The sequence below is a fragment of the Giraffa tippelskirchi genome, chromosome 8, assembly GCF_054371585.1.
Source record: "Giraffa tippelskirchi isolate mGirTip1 chromosome 8, T2T-mGirTip1v1.2.pri, whole genome shotgun sequence".
NCBI lineage: Eukaryota > Metazoa > Chordata > Mammalia > Artiodactyla > Giraffidae > Giraffa > Giraffa tippelskirchi.
Window position 1 is genome coordinate 88,094,203 of NC_137282.1, and position 25,879 is coordinate 88,120,081.

At 41.8% G+C, this 25,879-nt stretch overlaps 1 protein-coding gene across 31 annotated transcripts in view; it reads left to right on the forward strand.

Annotated features, from left to right (window-relative positions):
- The first annotated feature begins 15,603 nt into the window (after positions 1-15,603).
- NNT (nicotinamide nucleotide transhydrogenase) overlaps positions 15,604-25,879 on the forward strand; it is a 91,231-nt gene continuing 80,955 nt past the window's right edge. For 7 of the 31 annotated variants that reach the window (XR_014061373.1, XM_081517665.1, XM_081517664.1 and 4 more), the window contains exons 1-2: positions 15,895-15,971; positions 20,099-20,303. Coding sequence is in view for 29 of the 31 variants with exons in the window: in XM_081517665.1 (XP_081373791.1) it covers positions 20,153-20,303 (151 nt within the window). In the remaining 2 variants the exon portion in view is untranslated. Of the gene's footprint in view, positions 15,683-15,894; positions 16,170-18,919; positions 19,201-20,098; positions 20,304-25,879 lie in introns of those variants that run through there. The other 24 variants (XR_014061374.1, XM_081517671.1, XM_081517684.1 and 21 more) reach the window with 6 other exon arrangements.

The window sequence follows — 25,879 nt, forward strand, 5'->3', positions numbered from 1 at the left end:
GGCTCTTGAGGGATTATGCTGAGTTTAAAAAAGAAAGTAATCTCAAAAGGTTATTGTATGATTCCATTTGTACAACTTCTCTCAGTGAGGCAGCAGTGAACGGTGACCAGAAGTGAGACCTTAATTCTCTGCCCAGGAACTGAACCTGGGGAACCTGTGTGAAAACCAGGAATTCTAGACACCAGATCAGCAAGGGCTAGAGGCTAGAAGCTAACTTCCCCTGGATCTTTGCGCCCCAGTGAAAAATGCATTTATCACGGAGGCAGAAAATGTAAATGCAGGTGCAAAGCTTATTATTAGAGACATAACACAACAACAAGTGGGAGAGCACATAGAGAAATTGTTTAGTTAAGACAGAAGCAAGTCAGAGACACACACCCGGAGAGAAAGGGTGTGGGTGTCCCCCCTAGTGAGGGGGAGCACAGTAAGGAGACAGTGAAGTCACTTATATAGGGCAGTTCTTCTGGGTCTTTGTCTTGCTTCAGGCCAATTATCTGGTTTCTTTTTACATACCTGACCTACCCTAGGACACGCACCTGGGTGCACCTGCATCCCTCAGCCAAGGCGGATCTTGAAATGAAGGCTTCTAGAAGGAATAAGACTCATTCTGGCCTGGCATTATTCCTTGACTTCTGACCCACAAGGAGACTTTCTGCCCATGTGTATTATCTCCCTCTTCCCAAAAGAAGGGGGAGCTGAGATCCCTTAATCCTTTACTCAAAAAGAGTTTTGCACCTGTTTGTCCTTGCCATGACTATTTCCTTGACTATTGCCATGACTATTACCCTAAGGTGTTTATAAGGACAAACACTGACTATTTACCCTCTTTCTGTTGTTACTTCCATTTTGGAGGGCTAACAGGAGGGTGACTATAAATGCCTTCACTGGAGGCCACCTGTCTCTTGTCTCAAGAAATGCTAACAGTTATTAAGTATCAAATCCCTCATACAGTGGAAGTGAGAAATAGATTTAAGGAACTAGATCTGATAGACAGAGTGCCTGATGAACTATGGACGGTGGTTCATGACATTGTACAGGAGACAGGAATCAAGACTATCCCCAAGAAAAAGAAATGTAAAAAAGCAAAATGGCTGTCTGAGGAGGCCTTACAAATAGCTGTGAAAAGAAGAGAAGTGAAAAGCAAAGGAGAAAAGGAAAGATATTCCCATTTGAATGCAGAGTTCCAAAGAATAGCAAGGAGAGATAAGGAAGCCTTCCTCAGCGATCAATGCAAAGAAATACAGGAAAGCAATAGAATGGGAAAGACTAGAGATCTCTTCAAGAAACTTAGAGATACCAAGGGAACATTTCACGCAAAGATGGGCTCAATAAAGGACAAAAATGGTATGGACCTAACAGAAGCAGAAGATATTAAGAAGAGGTGGCAAGAACACACAGAAGAACTGTACAAAAAAGATCTTCACGGCCCAGATAATCACGATGGTGTGATCACTCACCTAGAGCCAGACATCCTGGAATGTGAAGTCAAGTGTGCCTTAGAAAGCATCACTATGAACAAAGCTAGTGGAGGTGATGGAATTCCAGTTGAGCTATTTCAAATCCTGAAAGATGATGCTGTGAAAGTGCTGCACTCAATATGCCAGCAAATTTGGAAAACTCAGCAGTGGCCACAGGACTGGAAAAGATCAATTTTCATTCCAATGCCAAAGAATGCTCAAACTACTACACATTTGCACTCATCTCACACGCTAGTAAAGTAATGCTCAAAATTCTCCAAGCCAGGCTTCAGCAATACATGAACCATGAACTTCCAGATATTCAAGCTGGTTTTAGAAAAGGCAGAGGAACCAGAGATCAAATTGCCAACATCCGCTGGATCACTGAAAAAGCAAAACAGTTTCAGAAAAACATCTATTTCTGCCTTATTGACTATGCCAAAGCCTTTGACTGTGTGGATCACAACAAACTGTGGAAAATTCTGAAAGAGAAGGAACTACCAGACCACCTGACCTGTCTCTTGAGAAATTTGTATGCAGGTCAGGAAGCAACAGTTAGAACTGGACATGGAACAACAGACTGGTTCCAAGTAGGGAAAGGAGTACGTCAAGGCTGTATATTGTCACCCTGCTTTTTAATTTATATGCAGAATACATCATGAGAAACGCTGGGCTGGAGGAAGCACAAGCTAGAATTAAGATTGATGGGAGAAATATCAATAACCTCAGATATGCAGATGACACTACCCTTATGGCAGAAAGTGAAGAAGAACTAAAGAGCCTCTTGATGAAAGTGAAAGAGGAGAGTGAAAAAGTTGACTTAAAGCTCAACATTCAGAAAACTAAGATCATGGCATCTGGGCCCATCACTTCATGGCACATAGATGGGGAAACAGTGGAAACAGTGTCAGACTTTATTTTTCTGGGCTCCAAAATCACTGCAGATGGTGATTGCAGCCATGAAATTAAAAGACGCTTACTCCTTGGATGCAAAGTTATGACCAACCGTGACAGCATATTGAAAAGCAGAGACATTACTTTGTCAACAAAGGTCCGTCTAGTCAAGGCTATGGTTTTTCCATTAAGTCATGTATGGATGTGAGAGTTGGACTATAAAGAAAGCTGAGTGCTGAAGAATTGATGCTTTTGAACTGTGGTGTTGGAGAAGACTCTTGAGAGTCCCTTGGACTGCAAGGAGATCCAACCAGTCCATCCTAAAGGAGATCAGTCCTGGGTGTTCACTGGAAGGACTGATGTTGAAGCTGAAACTCCAATACTTTGGCCACCTGATGCAAAGAGCTGACTCATTTGAAAAGACTCTGATGCTGGGAAAGATTGAGGGCAGAAGAAGGGGACGACAGAGGATGAGATGGCTGGATGGCATCAGCAACTCAATGGACATGGGTTTGGGTGGACTCCGGGAGTTGGTGATGGACGGGGAGGCCTGGCGTGCTGCAGTCCTTGGGGTTGCAAAGAGTCTGACATGATTGAGCGACCGAACTGAACTGAACTGACTTAGTATCCAACCTGAAGCCCACTTCTTCTTGACCCAGGAAATAACAACAGGAGGCCAGTTGTAAATGTCTAAACTGATGGCCATCTATCTCCTATATCACAACCTTGAAATGACAATATTATCAAGTATCTTATGATTATATAGTAGAAGTGACAAATAGATTCAAGGAATTAGATCTGATAGAGTGCCTGAAGAACTACGGAAGGAGGTTCATAACATTGTACAGGAGGCAGTGACCAAAACCATCCCAAAAAAAGAAATGCAAGATGGCAAAATGGTTGTCTGAGGAGGCCTTACAAATACCTGAGAAAAGAAGAGAAATGAAAGGCAAAAGAGAAAAGGAAAGATATGCCTATCTGAATGCAGATTTACAAAGAACAGCAAGAAGAGATAAGAAGGCCTTCTTAAGTGAATAGTGCAAAGAAATAGAGGAAAATGATAGAATGGGAAAGACTAGAGATCTCTTCAAGAAAATTAGAGATACCAAGGGAACTTTTCATGCAAAGGTGGGCACACTAAAGGACAGAAACAGCAAGGACCTAATAGAAGCAGAAGAGATTAAGAGGTGGCAAGAATACACAGAAGAACCGTACAAAAAAGATATTAATGACCCAGATAACCATGATGGTGTGGTCACTCACCTAGAGCTGGACATCCTGGACTGTAAAGTCAAGTGGCCCTGAGGAAGCATCACTATGAACAAAGCTAGTGGAAGTGATGGACTTCCAGGTGAACTATTTCAAATCCTAAAAGATGCTGTTGTTAAAATGCTGCACTCAATATGCCAGAAATTTGGAAAATTCAGCAATGGCCACAGGACTGGAAAAGACCAGTTTTCATTTCAATAAAAAAGGATAGTGCCAAAGATTGTTCAAACTATCGCATGATTGCACTCATCTCACACGCTAGCAAGGTAATGCTCAAAATTCTCCAAGTGAGGGTCCAACAGTACATGAACTAAGATCTTCCAGATGTATAAGCTGCATTTAGAAAAAGCAGAGGAACCAGAGATCAAATTGCCAACATCCGCTAGACCATAGAAAAAGAAAGAGAATTCCAGAAAAACATCTGCTTCACTGACTACATTAAAACATTTGACTGTGTGGATCACAACAAACTGGAAAATTCTTAAAGAGGTGGAAATAACAGGCCACCTTATCTGCCTCCTGAGAAATCTGTATTTCTCAATACAGGTCAAGAAGCAACAGCTAGAACTGGACATGGAGCAGCAGACTGGCTCCAAATTGGGAAAGGAGTACGTCAAGGTTGTATACGGTCACCCTTCTTATTTACCTTATATACAACGTACATCATGCGAAATGCCAGGCTGGATGAAGCACAGGCTAGAATTGAGATTGCCGGGAGAAATTTCAACAACTTCAGATATGCAGTTGGTACCACTCTAATGGCAGAACATGAAGATAAAGCCTCTAGATGAGGGTGAAAGAGGAGAGTGAGAAAGCTGGCTTAAAATTCTACTTTCAAAAAGTAAGAGCATGGCATCCGGTCCCATCACTTCATGGCAGATAGATGGGGAAACAATGAAAACAGTGACAGACTTTATTTTCTCGGACTCCAAAATCACTGCAGATTGTGACTGCCCCCATGAAATTAAAAGGCGCTTGCTCCTTGGAAGAAATGCTATGACCAACCTAGACAGCATATTAAAAAGCAGAGACATCACTTTGCTGACAAAGTCAAAGCTTTGCCATATAGTCAATGCTATGGTTTTTCTAGTAGTGAGTAGTGAGAGCTGGACCACAAAGAAACCTGAGCACTGAAGAACTGATGCTTTTGAACTGAGGTGTTAGATAAGACTCTTGAGAGTCCCTTGGACTGCAAGGAGGTCAAACCAGTCAATCCTAAAGGAAATCAACCCTGAATATCCATTGGAAGGACTGATGCTGAAGCTGAAGCTCCAATAGTTTGGCCACCTGATGGGAAGAGCTGACTCATTGGAAAAGACCCTGATTCTGGGAAAGATTGAAGGCAGGAGGAGAAACGGATGACAGAGGACAAGATGGTTGGATGGCATCACTGACTCAATGGATGTGAGTTTGAGCAATCTCCAGGAGTTGGTGATGGACAGGGAAGTCTGGCGTGCTGCAGTCCATGGGATCGCAAAGAGTCAGACAAGTCAGTCAGGCAGTTGCAAGAGCAACTGAACAACAACAACAACTGTGGTCAGAGGATGACCAAATTAGAAGTTTAGTGACTGAACAACAACAATAAAGATGGAGAATGGCTTAGTGATTGCCAGGGATTAAGCGGGGGATGGAGTTTGGAGAGAAGTAGGTGTGGTTATTAAAAAGGTGACAAATGTAATTAAATTTCATAAAACATGGACTGTAGCCCACCAGCTTCCTCTGTCCATGGGATTCTCCAGGCAAGAGTACTGAAGTGGTTAGTCATTCCCTTCCCCAGGGAATCTTCCCGAACCAGGGATCAGATCCAGGTCTCTGGCATTGCAGATTCTTTACTGTCTGAGCCATCAAGGAAGCCCACCTAAGTGTGGCTATTAAAAAGGTGACACGTGATTAAATTGCATAGGACTAAATACATGTGCACGCGTGTGCGTGCGCACACACACACACGCACACACACACACACACACAAATGAATGCATGCAAAACTAAGGTAAGTGGATTATTACCAGTTTCCTGGATGTGATACTCTATTATTTGTTGTTGTTTTAGTCAGCACATTGAGTCCGACTGCTTTGCAGCCTCAAGGACTGTAGCCCACCAGGTTCCTCTGTCCATGGGATTCTCCAGACAATAATACTGGATTGGGTTGCCATTTCCTTCTCCGGGGGATCTTTCCGGCCCAGGGATCGAACCTATGTCTCCTGCATTGACAGGTGGATTCTTTAACACTGAGCTGCCTGGGAAGCCCTTTAGTATTATAGTTATGCATGTTTGTGCATGATATCACTATCAGGGGAAAGTGAATAAAGGAGAAATAAAATCTCTTATTTCTTACAACTGTATGTAGATTTACAATTATGTTTAAGTAAAAAGTTTAAAAAACTGAAGACACATAAATAAATCTTGTTTCATTTTGTTCCATCACTCCCAACTCTTTCCTATCTAATTCTGTTCACTCTTTGCTGCCCAAATCATCATGACAAGTTATATATCATGGCAACATTATAAATTAGTAGGGGCCTCATTAACAGAGAGAAGAATTAGCTGATGTGTTGGTTCTCTTGGGTCTCATTTGTGTAAATTCTCTTCCTCTCTTAGTCTCTTGGGCCATCTATGAGATGTAGCTCCAGCCAGGCAGCACTTGACTCCAATCTGGATCAGGGCTCCAATCCATCTTCAAGAGTCAGAATGCTGACTGGAATCTCCCCCAACATTTAGTGTAGTCACTTGTTTAATGATCTATTAGCTGGACTGTAAATTCCATGAGGATAGGAATTCACTCATTTATTTGTTCATTCATTCAGTAAATATTGCATGTCTACTAAGTGCCAGGCTGTTCTAGGTGCTGAGGGTACTCAGAGGTGAGAGATTAGTAGGTGTGAAGTGTATGAAACTAGTAGCAGGAAGACCAGTTGGGTGGCAGCAGCAGAAACCCTGGTGAGAAATGATAATGGCTACTAAGATAGTGGTTGTGGGGTTGAAGAGGTGAGCCAAATGCAAGAGATCCTAGGAAGAAGCAGACAGGTACATGTAAGGCATTAAGGAAAAATGAGAGATAAGAATGACTCCAGGGTTCCAGCTTTGGTGCCTTAGTCCCTAAGAGTGAGAATACCAGCAGGAAGCAGACTTTCACTCAACAGCGGCCTCTCACTAATTGCATTTTGGAAATTTCATTTGGCACCTGGAGTGTCGAAGTAGAATTGTTAATTCAACAGTTAAGTCATGGACTTGGAGTTGAAAGAAATGTTGCCTAGAGTTAGAGATCTGATAGCTGAAGTCATAGAAAGAAATGAGATTACTTAAGCAAAGTACTGTTGCGGTTCAGTCACTGAGTCGTGTCTGACTCATTATGACTTCATGGACTGTAACACGCCAGGCTCCTCTGTCCTCCACTCCCAGAGTTTGCTCAAATTCATGTCCGTTGAGTCTGTGATGCTACCTAGTGATGGGTAGGTAGCATCACTTAAGGAAAGTATTGGATACATAGAGGCAGGAAAGAGAAGCACCAAGTTGAATGGTGAGGTTGAAGAAGAGGAATCTGTTTATTCTATTTGCATGCGTTCTCAAGTCACTTCAGTCATGTTTGACTCTGTGACCCCATGGATTGTAGCCTGCCAGTTTCCTCCGACCATGGGAATTTCCTGGCAAGGATACTGGAGTGGGTTTCCATGCCCTCCTTCAGGGGATCTTTCAGACCCGGGGATTGAACCTGCCTCTCTTGAGTCTCCTACAATGCAGGCAAATTCTTTACTGTGGAGCCACAAGAGAAGCCTGTTTACTCTGCTTACATAGAACTAAAACTGAGAATGTCAAATTGTGCCAAAATGTCAAATAAAAGTAGGATTCCTAAGAATCCAGGAAAGCACACCCGTTCCCTGAGCTTGAGCACCTCTTCACAGGCGGCTGTGTGCTTATCAGGTCATTTACACAGCTGAATGAACAACCGCCTCTGGGAACCATGCCCTTCTTCCCTAAGAGATCTTCTGATTATAATTTGACTTCCTAGCTAAATTTGCATTTTGAGAAGAATAGCAACAATAATAACTAAAATTTAGCACCTGCTCTGTTCCAGGTAAACACTTTACATGTATTATTCATTTAAGTTATTCATCTTCTCAACCCTGTGAGGTAGGTACTATTATTGATACTTACCCCACTTTATAGATAAAAACACTGAGATTCAGAGATGTTAATTTACCTAATATCACATAGTTAATGAGTAACTCAGTTTTATTAAGTCCAGAGTCCACGTACTGAGCCAGTAGGCTATATTTTATCCCCAGAATAAGTGGATGACATTGATGCAAACATTCAGTTTTGCTTGGGCTGTATTTCTCACTGTAAATTAACAAATAGACATTCCAATGATATTAGCAATGGGGATAATATAAATTTGTGAGTGATTTGGGTGCAAGCAGTTGTCAAGATTAGGAAGTATAGAGAGATCCAAGCCTGACTGTGAAATAAACGAGAGAGATATGGGAAGTTTGCAAGGCAAGTGTGTTAAACACATTTTTGTTGCTTTTATTTTTCCTTTAAAGATGGGAGAAAGATTAGTTTGTTAGCTAAAAATAATGAGGTAAGGGAACACATTAAGGAAAGGGGGGAGATTGAGAGATTAAATGACCAGAAGAGATAGCAGGTCACAAACTCAAAGTACAGACAACAGGAATATTAATAACTTGGGGTGGGAGAAAAGCTATGTCACTAAAAAATGGAACCAGGTGCAGATGAATTACAGGGAAAGGTGGGTGCTGGAAACTTCAAATGATCTCTATGTTCTCAGTAAAAGAGGAGGAAATGTCTTTACTGTGAGGATGGGAGACTTAAAAGAAGGGGCTTGAGGAGGGTGGCGATAGTTGCAAAAGCTGCTGTGGGAGAAGAAGCTGATGAGGAACCGGGCATGCTCACAGGAGGACTGCCTGGTGGTTCAGAAAATCCAGCTGAAGTTGGAGACCAGGGACTTGTAAGGACAATACTGAAAAATTTTGTGATTTTTCTCGAGCAACTCTTCCCAACCTAATCTGAGATCTGAGAAACCTGTTAGTGGGAGTCTAATTTCGTGATGCAGTTAAGGCAGAAGAGTAAAGACAGAAGGGGCTGTTCATGGTTTAAGCTAGCTAGAGAAAGGATTGAAGATAAGAGACAGGTGATAGATGGGAAGGGAAAGGGGGATCAAAAGAAAGAAATAAGAGGAGTGGGAAAGAAAGAAAGTGGTTGTCCTAGCATGAGATGTAGGAGTTAAAAATTTTAGAGCAAGTTCTGGCAGACAGTTGTAACATATAATATTGTACTAACTGCATGATTCAACTAATTGAACTGAAGTGCTTGCTGGCCAGCAGCAAGGTAATGTAATAACTGGAAGTGCTATTTTCAGAGTTGAAATTTGGCATTCGAAAGACCATTAGGAACATCAATGTTTTTTGTATTTTTAAGGAACACCAATGTTTATAAATGTCATGTAAGAGGCATGTTCTGCTTCCCTGGTATTCACTGCCCTCTCTGTTGGCTCGAGTTCAAAAGCCAGTGTGTTCTTTCTGTTACAACTCCTAGAGGACGCTAACATCGTTTTCTTTTTATGTATGGCTGTGTCAAGTCTTGGTTGTAGCGGGTGGGAACTCTGTTGTGGGCAGTTGGGCTCCAGAGTGTGAGGGCTCTGTAGTTGGAACATGTGGACTCAGTAGTTGTGGTGTGCGAACTTAGTTGCCCCATCACATGTGGCATCTTAGTTCCCCAACCAGGGATCAAACCCACATCCCCTGCATTGGGAGGGGGATTCTTAACCACTGGACCACCAGGAAAGTCCCAAGGTTTTTTTTCTTTTGACCAATATTTGTTGCCTGCCTAATAAAGCCAGACAGTCTGTTAGGTGTTGATGACTCATCAACAAATAAGATGAAATATCCATCCTCAAGAAGTTTAAATGCAGCAATCAATAGGCAAAAATAATGCAGAATGATAAACACTATGATTATGTTAAAACTTGGGTGTCAATGGGAGGCCACCTAACTCAACCTTGAGTAGTCAAAAGAGGCTTCTGTGAGAAGGTGTCATCTAAAATGAAATAAAGGAGTAGTAGGTATAATCCAGGCAGATGAATGGGGAGGAGGAAATAAGAGGGACTCAATGTTCACAGAGACATCTCTGTCTCTGAAGGAGCCTCTGGGTTGCTTGTATCTCTTGGTATCTTCATTCTTACAGGCCAATTATCTTAACATCGCCATACCTAGGGGATACTTCTACCAGGAATCATTGAACCAGCAGATTTATATTTAAGTGTCAATAATATTTCTTATTTATGTGTCTTTAGATGTGTCAACTAATCTCAAGTCAGTTTCTTCATCTTAAAACAGGAATAAGAATACCTACTTCAGAGTTATTATGATCAAATGAAGTGATACATGTGAAAGCGCTATGTAAACTGTTAAATGTTACATAGATCTTAACTGTTCTTAGTGTCCTAAGATGCCATGCCCTATGCTTTTGTATTCATTTTGGGGATTAAGAAACCAAAAGTCCTGAATCATTGCTACAGATACTGGTACTTTTCAGGTCTGCCAAGTTTAAGCTCTGATATAAATTGTTCTCTGAAGCTACTTAAAATGTTTGAGTTAATGCCATAAATTATTGTCATTGGTCCTCTACTCAAAAGCCACCACAGAGAAGATATGGCAGCTAAAGTATCATCTAGCAGTAGAGTGAGCACTGCCATCCTTAGAGTACATGGGCCATTCTATAATAAAAAAGATCAGTAGAGAGTAAAATCTGAAAATTAACAGGCCTAATAAATATTGCAGAATAAAGGTGAGATGGTGTGGCAGGAGGATGAAAAAGATCTTTACCTCCAAATTTAGGATGGCCTCTTGAACCATCAACATCTGCTTCACTCTACTTCAGAAAAGCCCCTCTAATGAAAAATCATTTTATAGAATTGGTTTCTTGTTTGGTGGGCAAATTCATTTGACATACTCATGCCACAGGGGTAGAGGCACTTAGGAATACTTCTAACAAGTGAATCTCGGCAACTTTTATATTAATTTTTTTCCCTAATTTTACTAAGAAAATAAAAAAAAATACATACAGCTAATTTGAAAAAAATTTTACACACTCACCTGTGTGTGCTGTGTGCTTAGTCACTCAGTTGTGTCCGACTCTTTGCAACCCCATGGACTGTAGCCCACCAGGTTCCTCTGTTCATGGGATTTTCCAGGCAAGAATATTGGAGTGGGTTGCCATTTCCTACACCAGGGGAACTTCCCAACCCAGGGATCAAACCCAGCTTCCCTGTGTCTCCTGCACTGGCAGGCAGATTCTTTATCATTTCGCCACCTGGGGAGCCCCCACCTGCATACCTACCACCTATTAATAGATTCTATCATTAACATTTTACTACCCCTGCCAGGATAATTCTTTAGGTTAAATATTTTATTTTGAGATAATTGTTGATGCACATGCAGTGTAAAGAATATTACAAAGAGAATATTTGTTCTTTACCCAGTTTTCCTCAGTGGTAACATCTTGCAAAACTATATAGTCCAATGGCACAACCAGGATATTGACGTTGATACAGTCAAGATACAGAACATTTTCATCATCTTAAAGATTCCCTCCTGTTGCCCTTGTATAGTCACATCCACTCTCACCTCTTCCTTAACTCTAGAAATTACTAATCTGTTCTCTATTTCCATAATTTTGTTATTTCAAGAATGTATGGCATCATTCAGAATATAATCTTTTGGGACTGGCCTTTTTCTCTCAGCATAATTCTCTGTTGATTCATCCAAGCTGCTGTGTGTATCAATATTTTATTCTTTTTCATTGCTGAAAAGCATTCCACTGTAAGAATGTACAACAGTCTGTTCAACCATTCACCTGTTGAAAACCATCTGGGTTGTTTCCAGTTTTGGATTATTATGAATAAGGCTACTATAAACATTGGTGTACAGGTTTTTATTTATTTTTTTGCCACACTATGTGGCTTATGGGATCTTAGGTCCTCAATCAGAGATTGAACCTGGGCCCTTGGCAGTGAGAACATCAAGTTTGAACCACTGGACTGCCAGGAGATTACCAGTGTAGAGGTTTTTGCCCAAACATAAATTTTCATTTCTCTGGGATAGATGTCCAGGAGTGCAAGTTTAGTTTTAAAAAAAATTTATTTATTTTTAATTGAAGGATAATTGCTTTATAATATTGCTTTGGTTTCTTTCTGGAGGTCTCTGTTGTTGTTTAGAAGTTGCTCTGTAGGAGCTGCTCCATATTCTAATGAGTGTTTGATGTATTAGTAGGGAGGCAGGTGATCTCCTCATCTTACTCCTCTGCCATCTTCTTTTGTTCACAAGTTTAGTTTTTAAAGAAATCACCAAACTTTTTCCAGTGACGGGTACAATTTTACATCATCATTAGTAATATGTGAGTGATCTAGCCTCGCCCCTTCATTGCCAGCATTGGGTATTATCACTATTTTTTTATATTAGACATTCATAGAGATGTGTAGTGATGTCTCATTGTGGTTTTAATTTTCATTTCCTTAATGGCTATTGACATTGAATATATTTTCATATACTTATATTGTTCTTTGGTGAAATATCTTTTTATGCGTTTTGCTTATTTTCTATTTGGATTTTTTAATTGTTGAGTTTTGGAAGTTCTTATATTTTTTAGATACAAGTCCTTTGTAGAGCAGGAGGGAATTTTCTCAGGTCAAGTTTAAGACATCTATAGATATCTCAGTGGAAATGGCCAGCTTGCAGTTGGCTGCATGTGTCTGGAGGTTAGGAGAGAGATTTGAGCAGGACATTAAGCTTTGAGAGTCGTGATAGCACAATTGACATTACACTGGAGGGAAGACAATACTAGAGTTGAAGGGAAAGAAGGTCAAGAGAACATTTGTACATTTACATGGTGTAAGAACTGAGAACAAATGGTTAAAGAAGTAGGAGCAGATAGGAGAGTGGTGAGATGAAAACCAGAACCTGGTTTTTGCTTTACTGTAATGGGTATCATCTAGAATTAAAAAAAAAGAAAGATCTACAAAGAGATGATGCTCACAATACTGCTTAAAAAGCAAGTGAACTAGAGTTTTCATCAAATGCAATATTTAAAAGTTAAGTAGAAACATGTTAACTGCTATTATGGAGTTTTGCAATCAAGTAGTTGGATAATAGTAGCCATGTAATATATAGTTATATATTTTTTTAATGAAGTGAAGGAAAAATTCAATTAGGTTGAGTATTATAAAAGTAAACAAGTTTATAGGAAAATTCTTCTAGTTATTAATACAAAACAACTTTCACCCAGATTTCCCCCAAATAGTTGGAACTTTCACCTTAAACTCAAGAATTGGTGAATCTACCCATGTTAAAAACAATAAGACCCCTCTTTACTTTGTAGTACCCTTAAACATACAGACTGCTCCTGTAGTGGGTTGAACAGTGTCTCCCCAAAATTTGTGATCACGCTTATTTGAAAATACAGTCTTTGCATTTAATTTTAGTTAAGGATCTTGAGATGAATTCATCCTGGATTTAGGGAGGACCTTAAATCCACTGGCTGATGTCTTCATAGGAGAAAGGAGAGGGAGATTTGGGCACAGAGAGACACACAGAAGAGGGAGAAATGTGAAGAGGAAGAAAGAGATTGGAGCAATGTGTCTACAAGCCAAAGAACACCAGGGACTGCTGATAACCAGAAGCTTTCTCTACATGCTCGGAGAGAGGTATGGGACATTTTCTCCCTATGATGGATCTTAGTTCCCAGAACAGGGATAAACCTGCTCTCTCTGCATTGGAAGCACGAAGTCTTAACCACTGGACTGCCAGGAAAGTCTGCAAACACACTCTTGCTTGGTCTACCTGAGAGAAGAGGGCTGAGACTGAGGTTAGTGATGGTCGCTTTGAAATCTGGTAAGGGTCTGCATTATTAAAAATCCCCATAATTGAAGTATATTAGCTCATTGAAGTTATTTACTTTGCTAATAATTATTTACAATAAGGAAGTTTGAAAAAACAAACTACTGATAACTATTTGAGGTAATAACCACAACGAAAACATTAAATTGACCTATTCTCTGGCCAAGTTTTAACGAGATACAGTGTTTTGGTGGCTTCCCAGTTAGCTCAGTGGTAAAGAATCTGCCTGCCAATTCAGATAGAAGCAGGAGATGTGGGTTCGATCCTTGGGTCAGGAAGATCCCCTGGAGTAGGAAATGGCAACCTACTACAGTATTCTTGCCTGGGAAATCCCATGGACAGAGGAGTCTCGTGGGCTACAGCCCATGGGGTCCAAAGAGTGATATAGAACTGAGCCCATGGGGTTGCAAAGAGTCAGATAGAACTGAGTGACTAACACTTTTCACTTTCAGTCTTAGGACTATTGATGTTTGGGGCAAGGTAATTCTTTGCTGTAAGGGGCTACCTAGTGTAATACAGGGTGTTTAGCAGCATCCCTGGTCTCTATCCATTAGATGCCTCCCTTTTCCAGTTATGATGACCAAAGATTTACAGACACTGTGGGAATAATTTTCCCCAGCTGGGAACCAACCACTGTTGTAAGTCTTGAGACAGAAAGAAGTAAACCTCTGCTCCACTCCCCCACCTACATATGTGTTTTAAGCCAACCTTAGGTTTTTCCCAAGTTTTATTGATATGATTGACATACGTGTGCTCAGTTGCTCAGTTGTGTCATGGCAATGGCACCCCATTCCAGTTCTCTTGCCTGGAGAATCCCATGGACAGAGGAGCCTGGTAGGCTGCAGTCCATGGGGTCGCGAAGAGTCGGACACAACTGAGCGACTTCACTTTCACTTTTTACTTTCATGCACTGGAGAAGGAAATGGCAACCCACTCCAGTGTTCTTGCCTGGACAATCCCAGGGACAGGGGACCCTGGTAGGCTGCTGTCTATGGGGTCACACAGAGTCGGACACGACTGATGCGACTTAGCAGCAGCACTGCATATGTTTAAGAAGTACGGCATAATGATGTGACTTACATTTATTGGGAAAGGAGCTTAGTTTTGAATCCTTATCAAATACTCCTACCTCACTGTACTCGCAGTATCTTGAACCTGTTTCCAGGGTTGCACTTATCGTGGTTCATTATTATGTTAAAGCATGGGGCTGTATCCTTTCCTGTCTGTGAACTCCTCCAGGACAAGAACAGTGTTTTTACTTTGTCTGGATGCAGTAGAAGTCCTCAAGTTGAATGACCTTCTTATTGCTTAAACACAAGAAATGTTCTCAAAGTAAGGGCTTCCCTGTAGTTTATTTCTTTTTAAGGATATGGAATGTCTGTCCTGCCTCATGCCTTTGAGTTTCACAATTTTTTAACTCATCTTAAATATTTCAATTAAAGTAAAAAAGCAGTGACCATCTTGACACTTTATGATGATTCAGCTTTGGATAAGTGAACCAATGTGTATCTTATTCCTCCCATTTTCAATCAGAAGACACCTGCAGACTAAGTAACAGGAGTCATCGCCTTGCAAAGTCGTTCAGCAATTTTGCCGAAACCAGCCCAGGCCTGGTAAGGACACTTAGCGTCCACCAAGGGTGCTCTCCAGCCCCTGGCTATTAATACTCACAGAAGCACACGGCTTTCCGTGGGCGGGCCGTTGGAAGACCCGTCCGCAGATGTGTGTTAATTTTCTGGCCTTGACATGGTTTCGGAAGCATTTAACTCCACCTCTCCATCCGGAATTAAAAACAACGCTCCCATTCCCGCCCGTCACCACCTCCTGGCTTCCTCTCACTTTCTTTTTGGTCTTCTGTTTCATAAGTTCTGATTTTTCCTAGAGAGCTAGAGGAAAGTCAGCTACCAAAAGTGGAGTTCTATTACGTTATTTGCTCTGGTGAGACACTAGAGGTAATCCCACTTTGTTCCTGGCTCTCCAGGAGAGGCCAAATGTAGCCGTCGGGAACTTGAGCGCCCGCGCTGGGCTCCAGGTTTGATTGACAAGGACGGGCGGAGGGAGCGCACGGAGGCGGGGCCGAGGAGCTGCAGGTCGAGCCCGAGACAAAGAGGGTTTTGGCAGCTCCGGGAGAAGAGGCAAGGGTCCCTTGGGGTAACTGGTCTTTGCGCTCTAAGGGGCATTTCGTGGGGTCGCTTTCTCATTTGAAGAGAGGGCGGCCGGGCGGGCTGGTGGAGGGCGCCGGGCGGGAAGAAGGGCCTGGCGAGGAGAGGACGAGGGGGGGGACGGTGAACCGGGGTGGGGGCTGCGCCGCGGTCACGTGGTCTCCGCAGCCATGGGGTTGGGGCTGTTCTTCCGGGTTGCTCGCGCCGCGGGGCTGGAGCCCGGGTCTGCCAGCGCGGCGTCCCCTCGCGGCCCGCGGACGCCTGGCCTCCCCGCCAAGGTGAGCGTCAAGGCGCGGGCAGCCCGGGCTCGCGCCTGGGGCGCAGCTGGGGAAGGGGCGTGGGACTAATACGGAAGGTCGAGGTCCCCGAGGCGGGAAGGAGACCTGTCAAGGAGCCGCTGGGGGCGGGGTCGGCAGTGACAAGGGCGCCGGGTGCACCCGGGAGCCTGGGGCCGTGCCTCGAGGGCCCTCTTTCTGGTCTCAAGCGGGGGCGACGTGGGAGCGAGTCGGGGGTGGTGGATTCGAGAACTGGGTTTCCGCCGCAGAGGGCAGGGAACGCGGTGTCAGCTGTGCAGATGCAGATTTTGGAGCTTTGGGGGGAGGGGGCTGGAGTTCTACGGGGTCCTTTCAGCTTAAAGGATGGGAACGGGGGGAGGTCATAGAGGACTTTCGATAGGTGGTGCATCCAGAGAGGTGGCACCTGGACGCCCCGAAATTGTGTTTGAACCCGGAGAGAATTTGGGGTGGGTGACCGGCTGGAGGCACAGGTGGTGGTGTTGAAAGTTGTAAGTGTATGGGGGGTGGGGCAGGCTGGTGTTGGTCTGGGCGAGTCTGTGTTGGGCTGAGAGTGGGGTCTGGGCTGGCGATGGGGGAAAGATCGTGTAGTGGGGAAGGCGGAACGACTATTATGCCGCGGGTCTCCACCAATCGGCTTCAGAGGAAGGATATAAATAGCGGTCCCCGGCAGATGCTAGCCGGGGTGGCAGTTTAGTTGCCGAGGGAGGAGCTTGAACTTGTGGGTTTGAGCGAGGTCACACTGCCTGCTAGTCTAAGCTTTGGTAGGGTATTGTGTCCTTGGTTGGCGCGTCTCGCTTTAAAAGCGTGACTTGTTTATTACAGTAGCAGGTGCCCTTTATTCGCCCTCTGGTGCAGGGAAGTGCTTAAGGAGTCTGTAAGGAGTCTTGTAGGACAGGATGTATTCGGAACAGTGAGGCTTGTGTGCTTTTATTTAAAACGTTTCCCTCTTCTTCTGCAAACTGTGGCTGTTTAAAAATTAAAAAAAAAAAAAAATTGAATTGGCAGTTTAGGATTGCTTTCTTATCAGCAAGTGTTCTCAGGCTTCTTACCTCTGCTGATGGAATCACTTTTCCACAAAGCTACATAGCCTTTAATTTTTAAAGGAAATTTCCTGAAACTCCTTGGAGAATATATTCATAGAACCCGAGGCTTCAGGTTATCTAACGCTAGTTACACATTCACTCAAACAATACTTATTCATTTCCTCTATTTTGTGCAAGGCACTGGGCCAGAGGTAATACTAAAAGTGAATACTGATAGCAGTAAAGATACCGTGTCCTTTTAATCCTCACAGTGACCCTACAAGGTACTGCTATTATTTTTCCCATTTTAAAGGTGATGAAATCAGATACAGAGAAATTCAGTGACTTGCCAAGGTGACACAGCTAATGCGTTGCAGGTGGGGCTTCCAACTAAGAGTTCACACTTTTAGCCTCTATGTTATCCCCTCTCAGGTGCTTGCCTCCAAGGATTTTAATGTATTAGGGGAGATACCAAAATGACTTACATTAACTGGCAGTGTGAATGCCCAAATTTTCAGCTGTAAAGTTGTTGTCCATTTCTTAATAGCCATGGAAGCACATGGATAATAAAATGGCAGAAAGCTTTCAAGTGAAGATAGGGGAAGATGTGACAATTAAGCTAGGTAACGGCTCTTGAATAACGGCTCTCCGTGTCTGCAGTTCCTCCCCATCTGAGGATTTAGCTAACTGCACACTGTGTATATTGTACTATTGATATTTACTATTGAAAAGTAAATGCCTAGGAGTGGACCCATGAAGTTCAAACCCTGTTGTTCAAGGGTCACCTCTACTGTCTTTGCTGTAAACAAGTACTCGGCTGTGATAATATGGTTCAGATAGTCTCTATCTTTCAGGGTCATTTTTATTTGATTTAGGCTTAGTGATATTTTCTTGCCACCGAACTACTTCCTTATCAACTGTCTTATATGCTCATAACTTGAATCAACTGGAATTTGGGGGAGCAGTTGGTCTCTGAAGGCCTTGGCTATGTTGATGTCTGATGCCAGGGCTCTGTTCAACATCAAATTACAATTTTTTAAGTAGACAGGGCAAATTTTGCAGACTCCAGGCCATGAAACAGGACTTGAGAGCACTGTAAAATCTCCATCTAATGATAAAACTTCTAGAGCCTGATTGTGCTCTTCAAGGGAGCTTCCCTGTACTCCTTTTATAGATGAGCAGACTGAGGTGCAGAGAAATTCAAGCCAAACAGCGAGTGAGTAGCAGGTTTAGACAATACCCGGGCTGCATTATAACTAGCTTTGTTATTTTGCTGATGAGGTCTGGGTAAGCCTGACCAATGAGAACGGTGGTTGCTGGGGAGCTGGGATGATCCAGGAAGAGAAACTAGGGTAAATGAGGAGATTGGGCTAGGACTAGGTCCTTGGTAGTGGTAGGAAAAAAATTTCCCTTACTACAGAAATTATCTTTTGTATATCTTTGTATCTCCCTCAGTTCTTGGCGTAGATTCAGTGAATGTTTTCAGTGGGTGGCTGAATTTTGAACTTGTTTGTTCTCCATTCTCAGCCATGAATAACTCTAGAAGTGACCTCTGAATGAACGAGGAGGGTATTTATTGATTCAGGAATGCTTTAGAAAGACTGAGATGAAATGACATGTATGGAATTACTCTGAAAATATAAAATCTTCCATCAGCATGTAAAGAATTATTCACATTTTTGGTTGCGTGCCTGGACACATCTTGTATGCTCCCTTTTCCTTAGCTTTGTTCATAGTATTCTCTCCTTCTCAAGTGCCTTTCCCTTCCTTTTCTTAGCCCTGTAGGAGGATATGATCTTCTTTGATGCCTCAGAGAACTTTGGACTTGTGTTACTCTGCTTTCTCTGTTATTGTTTGTTGACTTTTCTTATCTCCAAGTCTATAACCAATTCCATTTGAATTCTACAGATGCTCCTGATGGCTGTGCGTCTGAGACTCAGCCCTCCCTGTGTTGATTGAATTGAAGGGCATCAAGAATAAGCACTACCTGGATTGAGCATTTCTGTTCCCAGTGTTGCTTTCTGGTATTTGCAGGAAGTGGCTTCAAGGACTTGTGGCAGTAGTTATGACATGAAAAATGAGTTAGACCCTTCTTCCTCTGGAGGTTGGAAGTATGTTTCTAGAGGCTGCTCGGTTTGGGTGCTGGGTCCCAGAAGGGCCCGCACCATGGGGCAGAGCCTAAAGGCATAGTAAGTGGAATTAGCTGTGGTTGCCTGAGAGGAGCTCCGTCAGGGGGATGGTGGGAGAGCCTTCTGTGTACTCCCCCGGGATCTGCCAGGGAGGTTGGAGAAAATAGCCATTGAAATCTCCAAAACAGCCAAGGTCAATGCCATTTCACTTAGCTCATTTAGAGCTGGCAAAAAAACAGGTCTCTGGTGAGAACCACTCACAGAATTCCTAGTTACGCCCACACATGCAAGCACAAACCTATGTGGTAAAGTTAGCTATGGAATTTTTTTTTTCTTTTTTTTAAAAATTGGAGTTGTATTTCGTGCGTGTTAAGTTTTCTTGAGATGTACACCTGGCAAACATGAATCTCTTGTTCATTCAGTCAAGCTGGGTTTGGGGGGGGTGTGTGTGTCTCACAGGATGTATACCCTGCTGCACTGAAAAGGATGGTAGTAGTTTTTGTATTGCATGGTGGCCAAACAAGTACTACTGTACTGTTTAGATAATCTAAGGAAAGTTAAGGGGAATTTTGATTTTGTGCAATTTTTGCTGGACAAACTGAGACGATAACTTTCATATATGATGTGACTGGACTTTATAGCAACTTTTCTTAACTTTGCAGCTACATTAAAGATCACTTAGACTTATGTGACCTAGCTTGGAATTGAATAGTGAGTTTATAACTACAATTTTAAGTGGGAAAATGAATTCCAAGTTTTAAATACCTGAATTGGAAACAACCTTTTGAAGCATCTTCTTTAAGTAAAAGACTTGGCAAATAGGTTCTTTGTAGATGCTCATGTTTAACTGTTATTTTCCAACCTCTCTCAATTTGCTTTTTTTAAAAAAATGTTTTTGATGTCCAAAAGGCAAAGTATGTTATTCTCAGCACATACATTTTTTCTTTCTTTCCTTTAGTGATTTACCTTTAAGGAAATTGGGGATCCAGAAAATCGGGAACTTCCTGTGAACATGGCGAACCTACTGAAAACAGTGGTGACTGGCTGTTCATGCCCTTTCCTCAGCAATTTGGGGTGCTGTAAGGTTCTACCAGGGAAGAAGAATTTTTTACGAACATTTCATACTCATCGGATACTGTGGTGTAAAGCTCCTGTAAAACCAGGTAAAGTCTCACTCTGAGTCATAGAAACAAATAGAAGTGATGATGATAGATAAACCACGCAGTTTTACAGCCTAGTGCTTGTGAGTGGTCATTTTGAGTAAAAAACCGAATGAGTGCTTTCTTACATTTTCCATGTATGGAAGTTCTTGGCTGTTAGTGCTAACAGAGAAGAAAATACAATAGAAAAAGAAAAATGTTAACTAAATTGAGTTTATACCCAGGAAACCATTGCTCATAGTAACCATTTCTCCTAGTAGCTCTTCCTCTTTCCTAGTTGGTATTGGGGAATCGTACCATACATGGCTCAATGATGCTTAAGGATTAGGTACTAAGCATATTGATTGATCTGCATTAACATTTCTTGATTTAGTAAGTGGCAGGTTCATCTCAGTTGCTCAGGGCAGAAACCTTAGAGTTATTCCAGATGCTCATGATCGGTATAAGCTGTACATTGTATCTTGAATCTGTTCTTTTCTCACCATCACCACTTTTATCATCCTGGTCCAAGCCACCATCATCTGTCACCTGGACTATTGCATTAGTCTTCTGAGTGGTCTCTGTGCTCTTTACCTCTGTCCTTGCCAACAGTCTGTTCTGTACAAGACAATGAGGATAATCTTTTAAAAATGAAAGATCATGTTATTCTTCTATTCAGAATTTGCCACTAGCTTCCTAGCTCACAGAGTAATAGCTGAAATCTTCCAGTGGCCTACAGGGTTTCTCTGCTAGGACTCCCACATGCTTCTCTTCCGTGGTACAAGCCAGAAGGAGGAGAGGCTAAAAGGAGAACCTTCTAAGCTATGTTAGATCCCTTTAAGCATCTTGCCCAAAGACCCTTCTAGCACTCTGTCTGTACCTCACTGGGCAGAGCTCAGGTGGCAATATGCTGCTCTAAGGGAGGCTTGGGCATTTAGTCTTTTATTCTAGATGGCAACATACTTAAATAAAAATAGCATTTTGTTATTTTTAGGGGAGGAACAGCATGGATATTTGGGAGGAATCAGAAGTTTTTGCCATATAGAATAATTCTCTTTTTGTTTGTAGGACTGTTTGTGCATTAAGCATGCCTAAATTGCCAAGTGTTTTCGGTTCTTATGTCTGCCTTTAGTAGATTTCATAGCTTCTTTTCTTATTCTCACGTGACAAGTCGCTATTGGCAGGGTACCTGCCTCTGAGAGCCCTCAGCCTTATCTTCAGATTAAGTGTTCTGGAAGACCAGATTATCCAGTGTGATAAGAATGTGTATAAAGCAAAAGTCAGTAACTACACTGAGTACATGGGAATTGTCCTTGTAAGTGAAAGCGTGTACTTCAAGATCTCTTATCAATTATGAGTAAGGCTTTTTTTGTTGGCTTAATTTCTATTCTTGACTATTTCCTAGATAATTATTTTTTTAATCTCTAAAAGATGAGGATTCTGTTTATTCCTTAATATAGCCACAGTTTCATTAACACATTGAAAAGCTTGAAAAGTAATTTCAGTCAGTTTTAATATTTTCTCCAATTTTTTTAACAGCTGCCTTGTTCACATTATGATCCAAACAAAGTCCATGTGTTGTATTTAGTTGCTTGTCTCTTAGGTCTCTTTAGGTCTGTATGTTCCTCTTCTCTCTTTTCTTTTTATTTGTTGAAGAATTTAGTTGTCCTGTAGAATTTCCCGCATTATTTCCTTAGTATTATTTAACTAGGTGTCTTGTATTTTCTGTAATATTTAGCTAGATCTCGAGGCTTGATCAGACTCAGATATGCCTTTTTCAGCTAGTGTACTTCATAGGTGATGTTGTGCACTAGCTGTTGTATTACATCAGGAAGATTGATCAGTGAGTTTAGATGTCAGTGTGATCTATCTATTGTGAAGTTCCCATCGATTTTTTACTCAGAGGTGCTAGCAGCCGTTTAATTGATCGTTAACTAAATGTGTGATTTTATCAGGAGCTTTAATATCCTATCATTTTATCTTCATTTATTAGCTAGAATTTTTCTATTAAAAAACTTTCCTTCTGTTACAGTCATCCCTTGGTATCCATGGGGGATTGGTTCCAGACCTCCCGTGAATACCAGAATCTTCGGATGCTCAGGTTCCTTGTATAAAATGGTGTAGTATTTGCATATAACCTACACAGATCCTCTTGTATACTTTAAATCATCTTTAGGTTACTCATGATGCCTGTGTGTGTTAAGTCACTTCAGTCGTGTCTGACTCTGTGTGACCTTGTGGACGGTAGCCGCCAGGCTCCTCTGCCCATGGGATTCTCCAGGCAAGAATACTTGAGTGGGTTGCCGTGCCTTCCTCCAGGTGATCTTCCTGACCCAGGGATCGAACCCGTGTCTCGTATGTCTCCTGCATTGGCAGGCGGGTTCTTTACCACTAGTGCCACAATACAATGTAAAAAATCCAAGTTTTGCTTTTCAGAACTTTCGAAATTTATTTTTAATATTTTTGATCTGCGGTTGGTTGAATCTGTGGATACAGAGTGCGTGCCTGCTAAGTCACTTCAGTCGTGTCTGACTCTTCTGCATTGGTAGGTGGGTTCCCCACCACCCGGGAAGTCCATGGATACAGAGGGCCAACTGTATTTAGTTACTCTGAGGTTGTACGGGAAAGGTGGGTAGATGTTTGATCATTGTTCAGTATTTACTAGTTTTGCTCATCAGTTGGTTCTCTTATGTATTCATTTTCTACTTCTGCTGTATTAGGTGATTACAAACTGGCTTCATATGACACATTTATTATCTTATACTTCTGGAGACCAAAGCCTGAGATGGTTCTCACTGGTGTCAGCAGGACGCATTCCTTCCAGAGGCTCTAGGGGAGAATCTGTCTCCTTGCCTTTTCTAGTTTCTGGAGACTGTCTGCATTCCTTGGCTCATGGCCTGTTTCTCCGTCTTCAAAGCCAGCAGGGTAGCATTTCCAAATTTTTCTTTGACTCTGACTTTTCTGCTCCTTTCTTACACATTTAAGAATCCATGTGATATATTGAGCCCACCCACATAATTTAGAATAGTCTCCCTGTTTCAAGGTCAGCTGATTAACAACCTTAATTCCATCTTTTACCATAATTCTCCTTTGTCATGTACTGGAACATAGTCACTGATTCTGAGGATTAAGACATGGATATATTTGGGAGACTATTATTCATCTTACCACACATTACTTTCTCCAAAGTTGAGAAGCTTTTAGCAAATATTTATTTTTTGAATATTTTTGAATTTTGAAATATTTGTTATCATGAACTCATGGATTTTAACATCTTTATACGTATGTCATGACATTTGCAATTAATAATTTGCCTTTTCCATGCTCAAATTGTCTCATATCTGGCCAGTGGAAGCCCTTCCAGATTGGTTCCTAAATCCTTTTGATGTGACTTCATCTGTCTTTGGTAACTTCCTTGGCATATGATACGTAGGACCTAGAGAATTTGAGGTTATCCAATGAGTGAACTCTAGATAAGTTTATATAATTAATTTTTCACCTTAATCCAAAATATTTGCAATCTTTCAGTTATTTTCCTCTCTTTTAAGTAGAGAGGAAGATTCAGCATGTGTTTGCCTTTGGCTTACTATCAATTATTACTCCTTAAATAGTATGAGATCTAAGACAGCATGTCCAAATGCAGCTATTTTTAGGTTGATTTAGTCTCTGTAAAGTTTCACTTAATAAGTTACTCTGTAGAGATATTTTCATTTACCTTTTTATTATATATATTTAAAGTTTAGATTGCTAGAGTAAGTTTTCTAAACTTTAATAAGACATATAGAAGCAGATGCTCTTCATTATAAATAATGTTTATGTCCATATATTGAGTAAAACAACAGAAAAAAATGTATTTTAGCTAAGGCTGGTCTGAACTGTATATAAATAATTTGTTGCTGTTCAGTTGCTAAGTCATGTCCGACTCTTTGCAACTACATGGACTGCGGCATGCCAGTTTTCTCTGACTGTGAGATTTTCCAAGCAAGAATACTGGAGTGAGTTGCTATTTCCTTCTTCAGGGATAAATAATTTAACTGTGTTATACGGGTTCTTCTGTGTTGCAGGGAACAGAATCACAGCAGGTTATATTTTGTGATGAGGTTTTATTTTTATTGTATGGATTTTTGGGAGGTATGGAGCACAGGAAACTGTTCTTCTCCTCCTTGGAGAAGTGGGGCGTTGTTCCGGATTTCATTGCTGTCACCCCTCTTTTCCATCTGCATGCCCACTACCAATGTTTCTACTCTGGTGGCTGCTGACCATCTCCCTTTGATTACCTCGTGGCTCTGTTTACAAATAGTTGCTGCATCATTCTACTCTCCTGGTCCTTTTTGGTGGGTCTCATGTCCCAGTTCTCTCTGAGAGATCCTGATTGGGTTGAATAGTCATTGGCTGACATGGAGTATCCACAGGGCAGAGTTCCTCTATAAGTTGTCTCATGTGCTACTGGTTTTCCTTCTGTCTGGCCTGTAGGCTGTTATCTTTAACCCAGCTGCTGACCCCCTGGTCTAATCAGTTGTGGCCAAGAATGGATGATGTACAAACTGGAATCAAGATTGTGGGGAGAAATGTTAATAACCTCAGATATGCAGGTGACACCACCCTTATGGCAGAAAGTGAAGAGGAATTAAAGAGCCTCTTAATGAAAGTGAGAGACGAAAGTGAAAAGCTGGCTTAAAACTCAACATTCAGAAAACGAAGATCATGGCATCCGATCCCATCACTTCACGGCAAATAGATGGGGAAACAATGGAAACAGTGACAGACTTTATTTTCTTGGGCTCCAAAATCACTGTGGATGGTGACTGCAACCATGAAATTAAAAGACACTTGCTCCTTGGAAGAAAAGCAATGACAAACCCAGATAGTGTAGTAAAAAGCATTACTTTGCTTACAAAGATCCATGTAGTCAAAGCTATGTTTTTTCCAGTAGTCATATATAGATGTGAGAGCTGGACAGTAAAAAAGGCTGAGCCCTGAAGAATTGTTGCCTTCGAACTGTGGTGCTGGAGAAGACTCTTGAGAGTCCCTTGGATAGCAAGGAGATCAAACCAGTCAGTCCTGGAGCAAATCAACCCTGAATATTCATTGGAAGTACTGATGCTGAAGCTGAAACTCCCAATACTTTGGCCACCCGACGCAAAGAGCCAACTCATTGGAAAAGACCCTGATTCTGAGAAAGATTGAAGGCAGGAGGAGAAGGGGATGACAGAGGATGAGATGGTTGGATGGCATCACTGACTCAATGGATATGAGTTTGAGCAAACTCTGGGAGATGTTGAAGGATAGGGATGTATGATGTGCTGCAGTCCATGGGGTCGTAAAGAGTCAAGACACGACTGAGCGACTGAGCAACAATTACTTCCCATCTTCCTTAAAGATAAGGACTAGGGGACCATAAACCACAGAGGTTTAGTTTGATGAGTGGAGTTAGTGTGTGGAGTGGCCTTTCAACCCATTTTTTTTCCTAAGAATAAGCTAAGCTAGTTATATGCCTTGAAGAAAGCCATTTGGTTAAATATTTAGGATTTTCAAGAGAGTAGGTATAAGAATTTCCCATCATCTATCAAAAAAAGTTAAAAAATTATGATTATGAATCA